Source organism: Nanorana parkeri, unplaced genomic scaffold (genome assembly GCF_000935625.1).
Source record: "Nanorana parkeri isolate BGI_ZX_2015 unplaced genomic scaffold, ASM93562v1 scaffold881, whole genome shotgun sequence".
NCBI lineage: Eukaryota > Metazoa > Chordata > Amphibia > Anura > Dicroglossidae > Nanorana > Nanorana parkeri.
In genome coordinates, this window is record NW_017307149.1 from 602,593 (window position 1) to 613,266 (window position 10,674).

General features: G+C 40.5%; 1 protein-coding gene across 1 annotated transcript in view; it reads right to left on the reverse strand.

Annotated features, from left to right (window-relative positions):
* The window catches only part of ARHGAP19 (Rho GTPase activating protein 19), an 80,308-nt gene that overhangs the window by 49,839 nt on the left and 19,795 nt on the right, over window positions 1–10,674 (reverse strand). The window contains exons 7-10 of the mRNA XM_018565731.1: window positions 7,103–7,168; window positions 5,097–5,303; window positions 2,140–2,236; window positions 1,018–1,145 (exon numbers count right to left, since the gene is read on the reverse strand). Of these exons, the coding sequence (XP_018421233.1) occupies window positions 1,018–1,145; window positions 2,140–2,236; window positions 5,097–5,303; window positions 7,103–7,168 (498 nt within the window). The remainder of the gene's footprint in view (window positions 1–1,017; window positions 1,146–2,139; window positions 2,237–5,096; window positions 5,304–7,102; window positions 7,169–10,674) is intronic.

Consider the following 10,674-nt stretch of genomic DNA (forward strand, 5'->3'; position numbering starts at 1 on the left):
GTGATGTTAGAGATTATATTATATTATATAAATAATTATATAATCAGCACTGTCACAGCTTTTTAAACAAATTAAACATGCACTCCACCCCAAGTTCATGAGAGTAATGCTTCAACAGGAGCACTGCCCATAAAAACTCTAATCATAGCAGTTTCCAAGGTTCCTCAGCAACAATTTGACAAACTGGGAAAAGAGCTGAGCTTTCAGAGAGACTCCGAACTCCATCATGAAGTCAATATTTACATTAGTCCTTTACCCCAGACTTTGTAGAACCATCATTCATTTGTTAAGTCCTTAAAGTGACACTAAATGCAGGAGTTAAATCTTAAAAATGCTTTCAAGCACCTTCATTATTGACATAACTGGACCTTATTTGTGTATCACTCGGCTGTAGATCCTCAAATCATCTCTGAATTGGTGCCGACACTGTCCTTCCTTCTGGAGGGGGGCTACTTTTGTTCCCCATGGTCCCTGTGTGTGTTGTAAAGTAGTCACTGCTCCAAAATCACTCCCATGATGGACTACAATCCCAATAAAAATTAGTAAACTAGGTGTGTGATTGTAGTCCATCTCGGGAGTGAGCTTGGAGTGGTGACTGCGTTACAACACACAGGAACCATGGGAAACAAAAGTAGCCCCCCTCCAGAAGGAAGGACAGTGTCAGCACCAATTCAGAGATGATTTGAGAATCTACATCGGAGTGATACACAAATAAGATACATTTTTGTTAATAGTTATGATACTTGAACCTATTTTTAAGCTTTAACTCTTGAGTTTAGTGTCAAGTGATTCTGTACTTTTGCCTATTCAGATTAAGACATTTGATAGCCCACCACTTCCACTGCTGATGTGCACCTTCCCAGCACTTCCTTCACCATATATTTGCCAGCTAGAGCCCTATGGAAAAAGAAAAAACCTTTTTAAGCTCGCTGTTGATCTGGTTTGACACAGTGCTACGGACCACAATGAACAGCACTTGGACCCACTTACTGGCCAGTTAAGCACTCAGTGCTTTACCAAGGGGAGGAAGGGAAGAGGAAAGAGATTTGGTATCCAAAAGGTACCAAATATTTTAAAGGTGCGAAGGGTGGACACAAGGAAGGCAATTATCAGCAGCAGCAGAAGGGACAAGCTTTCAAGCAAACCTGTTACTTTGCACGGAGTTAAAGTTTAAAGTGGACCTGTCTCCCACCTGCACTGTATGCAACCAGATTGTGGTCTGTTGAGTTCACTAATGAAGAAATCTTCAACAAGATGTTCCCCCTTAGGGGCCAACTAACAAGAAAGACTCGCTCTTACTGTTCCAACATCTGTGAATTAACCCCTTTCACTGCCGAGTCATACATATGTAGCACTGCATATAAATGCTATGTTTTTGTTCTGGGAGTACACTCCATAGCGCACCCCCAGCATGGAGACAGAGCTGTCACCCACAGCTCCTGGTCTCATACTAATGATCACCACTATAAACACTTTATCTTAAAGTACAATTCCACCTTTGCCGTCACATTTGAGAAGCCTCCACTATAGATTTGTTATGTGTTCCTGTTTACACAGCTGCCCAACTCACCTGTATTTAAAACCCGGGAGCCAGCTGAACAAAAAGAAAAGCAAGCTCACGGCTGCTTGTTTTAGCCACTTCAGGGCTGGACATAGGACTTATGTCTGGAATCCTGAAGTGGTTAAAGTTATGCTATGTGAATTGGAACATGTTACAAATAGGTAGCTGTTGTCCCAAGTTGGCTGCAAAAGTGGAAATACACTTTAAAGTACACCTGTTCTCAGACTATGGTCACATATTTGTAAAGTGTTTTATAGCAAGCCACCCCTGACCTTTCTAGCTGCTTAAAAAGCAAAGCAATTCATTTTCAAAGATCACAACAAAGAATCTAGAGAGTCTGTATAGGAGGAAAAAAAAAAATTCTGTGCTTCTGTTGTGAACTTTGTGGGCAAATGTTTCCACGATGCCTATAGCTACAGAGGTAGATCAGGGCTGGTTTTTAAAGCCATTTTCCTGCTTGTTCAGAATATGTAAGTTTCTTAGTGTACATAGTCTGGACACATTCACTTTATTTACCAAATGTCTACTAAGTATATAATGTATATTTTATTTGACAAAACAGATGCTGTGCTTTCAACAGCAGAGCTTTACCTTAATCATTCCACTAAAAGAACGTGAGCGAGTGTGTCTATTTCCAGCAGTGACATCTGGTGTTCCTGGGTTTTGTTTATTGAACTAAAGTGGGGGAAAAAATTAAGATTTCTGCATATTAAAAGAAAAGTCATTTTTATACAAATATTTACACAAGAGATTATTGGTAATAACACCTTTTTTGTTTAGTAAGGCTTTGCTACAAGGAACATAAAGACATATTAAATCTGCAGTATGTCAATGATTAATTCTTATTATAAAAAAGGTACATTGTGCCCTATAATAAACTTTCACATATAGAAACAGCTATTGTTACTTTTACAAGATGTGCCAGTAGAGGGCAGCATAAGTACACAGCACAAAAAAAAAAAAAGTTAAATATAACCTTTAAATGGGACAAATATGGCACTTACCGTTGCTGAACTCTCCTTTTGAAAGTGCTAGCTACGTGGCCTCGGTCTTTAAAGTGACATTAAAGGATAATTCCCCCCACCCAATGTTAGTGTAAGGACTTACCTTAAATGATGCCTCTGATCATCTTTGTTATTGTAGTTGTCAGCTGTCCCTCCAGCACTGGTGCCGGTCTCCGATCCAGCGCCGACTCCTGTGTTAGCTGGCACTTCCTGTCCCACGGAGTCTGTGCGGGTGCACGCTGCTCCATAGAGTTGCCTTGTGTCTCTACTCGTCTCCCGGCCGAAGATCTGAACTGCGCATGCACCCGCCCCAAGATCCTTTGCAGACGCCCAAGACTCTTCAGATGTTCGGATGGGAGCGCGCAGCGCAGACACAGGTAAGTTTTAACCTGTTTGAAAATTTTTTTTGTTTTTTTTAATGTTTTTGCATATATCTACTGCTCCATAGCAGTAGACATATGCAAAAATCGTTGAGGGTTTAATAATCCTTTAATACCTTGAGTCACTGACCAACAAGTATAAAAATAATAAGGACTTCCGAGTTATCGAAGACTTTCTGTAGATTGGCAACTTGAAGTATCAGCAAAAGCAGACCCCATATGGCAGCTTTACTTCTGGAGTGAATTTGCTAACATTTAATATATTTTCAGGGCTCTAGAACTCTACAGAAATGCTGAGTGGTATAGATTTTCCATGCATTACTATTCGTATGCTCTGTTTAAGGTAAACATTCTTAACAATTGGGGTTTTTTGAACATTCTTTTCATATTTTGTAATTACATACAGCAGGTGCATTTCCCGCAGAACTGTGATTGCACTGCTCACCACCAAAAATGTGTTTTTGTTTATTCTGTTAATATTGGAGATATTTTCCCCCATCAAACAGGGACAACATAGTAATAAAAAAAAAAAAAAAACACCCAACAACAAAAGCTCTTCATTCCTTCCTTTTCTAAAATAAAATAAATGTTGGCTGGAGTTGGGCATTAGGGAAACCTATACTGAAATACAATACAGGTATTCCTCACTTAACGACCGAGTTCCGTTCCTACGACCAGGTCGTTAAACGAATTGGTCGTTAAGTGAGGAACTCTATACAGTACTGTACTGCATTAGTACAGTACTGTATAGCGTTGCCGATGTACAGTACTGAACAGTTTACTGTACATCGCGCAATGAAAATACTCACGGGGACGCGCTGTGAAGAACGGAGGACGTCACTTCCCCCGGCGACACGTCGCACTGGCGCTGACGCGCGAGGTCGGAGGTCGCTCGGAGGACGGTCGTAAGTGCGAGTGGTCGCAAAACAGGTAAGTCGTTAAGCGAGGAGTATCTGTATACAGTTTGGAAACGTATACAGCCAGTGAATTGAAAACATCTGATCTGCTGAAGTTAATGAATCAGTATTACAGCCACAAAAGTTGCATTTTCAAGGACAACCTAAGCATTTGTCAACAGGTCTACTTGCAGTATACAATTCCGGTGCTTATTGTAGGGATAGGGAAAACAGCAGTCAACATTCTTTGGTATATTGGGATCTAACATAAATGGTAGGGATGCACCGATATATCGTTCGCCGAAACATATCGGCCGAAAATGGCACTTTTGGCATAATGCAGAAAGTGACATTTTCTAGCCAATACAGCGGTGCATCCGTTCTTTCTCTCTTCCCCGCTGGCCGCTGCTCTGTGTCCCAGCGGGGAGGAGATAAAGTGTCACAGACGGCTGAGCGCTGCGGGAGGAGAGCGCTGTGAGCGGCCGGCGTCTCTCCTCCCCACAGCGCTCAGCCTCCTTTCACAGATCAGAAGAGAGTGGAGTGGGCGGCGAGAGCCAGCGCTGTCACAGGAGGCCGGACGTGCAGGGGTGGAGTCAGCTGTCAGATCGAGCTCTCCTCCCCGTACCGCTCGCTCAGCCTCATGTGACAGCTGTCAGGATGGAGAGCGGGTACAAGCAGTCAGTGATAGCTGAGTGTTTGTACATAATTGAGCACAGAGTATGGTTACTATAGCCTCAATTATGAATGAATGGGAAGTGATCTACATCACCTCCTGTTCATTCACGATTGTGGTTATAGTAAACACACTCTGTCCTCATGTTATGAATGAACAGGAACACTCAGTATAGAGGATTCCTGTTCATTGATAACAGGGGATGCAGAAAAAGAGATTGAGGACTTTGTGTCCTCAATCTCTTTTTCTATTTTAAAAGGGAAATATCAGAGGGGTGTGGCTTGGACATGGCGCCGTGAGTACACGCTTTAGGAGAGCTCTGCAGCCGGGGCTGCAGAAAAAGAGATTGAGGACTCTGTTCTCAATCTATTTTAAAAGGGAGATATCAGGGGTCTGTTTAGATCCCCAATATTTCCCCGAAGCCCCTAACAGTAAAGTAAAAAATTAAAATATTTAATAAAAAAATATTTTACAAAAATTTGAAAAAAGTTCAAATAAAAAACAATTTTCGGTTTCAGCCTGAAATTTTTTTTATTTTGGTTTTGAAATTTTACTTGGCTGCACCTCTAATAAATGGCCTACCTGGCGAAGGAGCTTTTTCTTTTTAGTAGAATCCGGCATGTTGTGGACATGCTGGAAGAGTTCTCGTAGTGCCTGCTCAGTACGTTGCTGCGTCAGCTCCTGCTGAGATGTCGAAGACGAGGGCGATGAAGCCAATCTGCTTCTCTTCTGACTCTTTCCAAATGGAAACTCAGTCCGAGTTTGTGAGGACAGCAAGTCCAGGTCATCCTGTACTCGCAGGGAAAAAAGAGAATTGAAAGCTGTGCAGTTTTACTCCGGGAGTACAAAAGGTCAGAAGTGAAAAACCACCGTGGGCTTCAAATATTGTGTATTAAGACTCAGAAGGGCAGCACAGAATATTATTTCTAGTTGCTTGCTTTATTCCTAACTGCTCTATCCAGAATGTAAAATGTTTTGGCTTTAGATACACCTTAACGCTTTTTTTAAACTTACAATAGCAAAAAGATTACCTATTGTGATGGTTTGCTATGAAACAACTCCATTGTTTGTTCGTTCATGGATACTTTCCAAAATCACAGACATACATTACATAGATGTCGAATGGGTTTATGTTCATCAACTGTGAAAATCAAAACTTTTACCCCACGACTGCAATTTCCCTTTACTTGTGGCTTTCTTTTTTTCACGATCAAGGATGATCCCATCAGAACATGACTTCAGCGTAGTCATAAATGATGTTGGTATTCTTTCAGAGAAATATATATTTATTTTTACTAGGGATGCACAGATACTGGTAATTCGGTATAGAGTACGAGAGTACTGATTATTCTTTTTTCTGGTACTCGCCGATAAAGAATACCGGATGTCCCATTCAGGAAGCCAGGCGGCGTGTAATGACTCGCCACCTGGCTTCCTGATTAGCCGGGCAGCGTGTAAAGACTGACCACACGGCTTGCCGATTAGCAGGGAAGCCATCCCCATGCTTCTCATTACTAGGTGACGAGAAAGCATGGAGCCGGCTTTCTGGCCAATCAGGAAGCTGGGCGCTGTGTAATGATGAGGCGCACGGCTTCCTGATTGGCCGGGAGGCCGCCTCCATGCTTTCTCGTCACCTAGTAACGAGAAGCATAGGGTCGGCTTCCCGACATTACACGGCGCCTGGCTTCCGGATTGGCCAGCTTCCGACCAATCAGGAAGCAGGGCTGCGCGTCATTACACGCTGCCCGGCTTCCTGATTGATTGGGAAGCCAGCTCCATGCTCTCTCATTACAAGTGACGAGAGAGCATGGAGCCGGCTTCCTGATACTGAAAGTATCGGGCTAGGCATCGGAGCTTTTGTGAGAGTACTCGCCCAAATACTCTGCATCGGCAACGTTACTGGTATCGGTGCGTCCCTAATTTTTACCCCCTTGTAACAACTGGGAACTCAGACACCAAGATGTTACCAACTGAGTCCCAGAGAGGCATTAGGCACCCACACACACCTCTAAATTCGACCATTTGATAAATCACATAATTTTAAATATTCTAAGAAAGATGGAAGCCAATTAAAGCCTTAGGAAGATTTTAGTAACTTAAAATGGAAGCCCAGCCACTAGAAAGCAGGATTAGAATCCCTGTCAGGTTTTACAACTATCCACCTCTCTGTTAGAAATGAAGCCTCATTTGAGGTCATGGTGACAACAGTTTTACTAAACACTGAGAGGAAATCTGCAACAGCAACAAGCAAGACAGAAATAAACAAAGATAAATTATTAGTGAGAGAAGATAAAACCTCTACCCGCTTTTGTCAGTGAGCCAACTGGACGTACATGTTAAAAGGCGTGCAAAACTAGATGACAATTGTGCAAAGATGATGTGGGTTTGGGCATTTTTAGCAAAATTAATCAAGGAGTTTGATTGGCCATTATGGACTGCAACTCCACTTTCCATTTTTGAATAAAATATCCCTCAGCTTCTAACAGTCTCATTGCATTTTGTTCTTGTGTAATAAATAAGTGAAATAAACCTTGCAAGTCCTCTTAATATACTGAGAACCTCAACCTTGCTTGAAAGATGCCGATTACCTTTGATGACGGAGTCTTGCTCCCACCGACATATTCTCGGGCATATTCCCTTATGTATGGAGGGGCCTGGAAGAAAAGATTACAATTCAGAGAACTGTTCTTTCAGAAGTGTCACAGCAGATGCACAAAATTCTGTCAAGTTCATTCATTCTCATGTGTTTAAATATGCAATTAGCTTGCATTAGGCAATTCTATTTGCAATTTTGAAAGTGTGGGAAAAGCAGCTGCTGTATTATTACTCAAAGAAACATATAATTACCATAAAGTCATATTAACTGTTACAGAAATATATTAACGCTTTTGTAGTAATATAGTTGCAGACAATATGCAATCAGAAATTAATAGCAACATGAACAATTCTAGGACACCAGTAGCCAATGCGTCAAAAATTATTACTTCCTGGGCCTAATGTTCTGACACCTCAGAACTGCATACATTCACTTTGTACTAGCTTGTGCACAGTAAAGAAAATTCTAACTGGATGTCATGGTTAGCATATAGTTAGCTTACTGGCATTAGTCATTCATGCTTTGCTTTTTTTTTTTTTACTTTTCCCATCTATGGGTGAGAAGTAACACCACCCAGTTTAAAATGTGCTCTTAAACTCCATGTAAGCTTACTTTACATCCTACAACCTGACTGTACACTCCACTGGCTTTCCCCCATCTTTATTACTACTCGCTTCCTCATAGAACTTGTACAGATTGGTCTGACTGGAATGGTCTTTCATTATTCCATGCTGGTTGTTACTTGTGATGCCATTTTCACAGACACATTTTTTAATATAGTCCTTTACCACAACAAAATGTACATACTATTAATATAAAAAGGTTGACTGGTCTGTAGATTCTTGTTCTATATCTCAACCCTTTTTTGAATGTTGGTACAACATTTCCTCTATGCCAATCCTTTGGTACCATTCCAGTCAGTAACGTACCTTAAAAAATTAGGAACAGCTTGGCTATTAATACAGCTATGCTCACAGAGGACTCGTGGGCATAAACCATCTGGTCCTGGCGATTTATTCTGAATTATTTTTTCTAGTATCCACAGAGATACATTCACTGCATAGTATTACCGTTTCATCGATTAAACCGATCGAAACAGATTTCATTTTTTTTGGTATAAATTGAAGACAAAAATGTATTTAAAATCCTACAACTCCTTAGGCTACAGACTCGACTTCCCTGTAAGGTATTCTTTAGATATCAATTTAAACATTTCGTAAATCTAATGACCCACAACCAAGATAATCCTTCTAAACCCTCTGAGCAATTGTGCAGCTCTGAGCCCAATGCCCCTGGCACGATTTCTTATACCCATTTGGAGGAATGCAGCAACAGTCTAAGCCATCTCTTACAAACTGTTACTTAGGTGGTACTTGGTACCAATTTTGCTTGTAACTGTCCCTTCCCACTTATCCTCAAAACTGCTTTGAAGTTTGCCCCTCTCCCGGCATTGTTGGACAGAAATGGTGGGATTGCCCAAAGGCAGAAAGATTCTGAGCCCAACCCTACCAGTGGGTTTACAGTGTTGTGGATAGCAGTTCTGAAAATCCATATGAAGCAGTGCTTAACAAAAACATGAAAAAAAAAACAAGTGGCCATCAATTCATATTGCTGCCACATAGTTTTGCAACCCTATCTGTTCTGCAGTTCAAACAAAAGTGTAACAGTTTGTTTTTTAAAACTGAAAACCACATCAAGTTGATAAATGGAGGAAAACCTGGACCCCGCGACTAGAGTTACCTCCCTCTCTTTGACCTAACAATTCATAATATTTTTTTTTCCATTCAAAATGTTTTATTTTAGCAAAATGTTGAGCAAAACACAAAAGATACAAAAAGAAAAATACAACCAACATGGGATACATTCCGCCCGAATCTGGCCGCTTCACAGAGTTTCTATAGTGCAAAGCATCACATGACCAATAAAATCAGTTACTATATTGTGACCGTAGATCATCCTTTGGTCAACCCTGCCCGTTACACACTGCCGATGGATGGAGGTCTCATCCTGTGAGCACCACCCCCTATGCATGCCCTAGGTCACCCTGTGTCTTGGTACCTTTGTCCTCCATTCTACCCCCATGGCGTGGCGTCCTATAGTTCAGATCTTTGACCGACCAGTGTGGAACATAATTCATAATATATCAATAACCATTGGAGCAATCTAGTCAGTCAGCTGATCACAACCTCTTCTTCCCTCGTATTTTCCCATTACTACGTCCCCCTTATCCACTTGGTAGAAAACCAAAGACAGGGGAAACCTGAGTTTTGGCCCTTCCTACCCCTCCCAGCAGGTTCTTTGTCTGAAAAGAGTCACCAATTTCATGCTGCATGGTTAGAAGCAGAACATATTAGTTTATCTCTTTCAAAAGGATTTTGCAGGATTAAAAAAAAAAAAAAAAAAACTTTGTTTGCCATTTCTACATTTGAAAAGAGATTATAGAGCTTCAAAAAAAAAAAAAAAAAAATCAGAAAAGCTGTAAATTAAAACCCTTTTTAAAAAAAGGTGGATGAACTGTGAATTAATCAAATATCAAGAAAAAAACGACACAAATCTTTTAGTTTTCTTTTAACTGTTAATTTTCAAGTCTGCACACAGGCTTGGGCAAGTGAGGATTAAAATAATGATGAAAAATGCATAAGGTTAAATCAATATCACCACTAATCCATTGTTCAATTCACTCTATGCAACCTACAGAAATTCCTCATTGGTTAGTAGTGCAGTCCTTTGAATGCTGGATAAGCCCCATAATAAAAGATTAACTGTGAAACATCATAGTCTACGAGCTTGCCTGTGCTAGACCCAGGACTCATCCTATTCAAGATAAATTAAATAAATTCCTCTTTCCTGCCTCAGTCTTAGATTTCATAATCCACATCCAAGAGTGTCAGGTAATTCCAGTATTAGACCTTATTACTTTTGCATCCTTGACACCCATTTTTCTTGGAAATCCAGCAATTACTGAAACACTAATGCACACAGCAGGCTCATCTACAGATCTGAAGACGCTTAGATTAGTGTAAAACATACTCCGTGTATTAGGAGTCATCCACATGGTCTTAAGGGGTTGGTAAAATAGTGTATGTCGGCATGGCAACTTGAGATGTTCAACATCGAGGGAAAAAAAGAGCCTCTGTATTATAAAAGCTTTAACCCTACAGTGATCATAATTTATTCAAACAGCGGATATATTTTTAACTAACTTAGCATGCTTAATAAACATATTAACATTGTAAAGTGTCCCTTCATCCATCAAGCAGTGACTTGAGGTACCTGCTCACCAACTCATAGTGCCCGGTAATACCCAAACTTTATTAGGTTAATGCAGTTGACAATTGCCTTATAGTATTTTTTTTGTATACAATTTCTTTATTGTTGCTATATAGAATACAAACATATAAACATTCTGTTAAAAGACTCTCCCAGGGAGAAATCCAATCAAAAATTGAAGAGAAAGCTATTCATAACTTTCCCTTCCCATTGGTATTAAAACCAATTCTCCCCCCCCTTAACTAAAAAAAAAAAAGAAAGGGAAAGGACTAACAAAAATCCCTCCCACCCCTA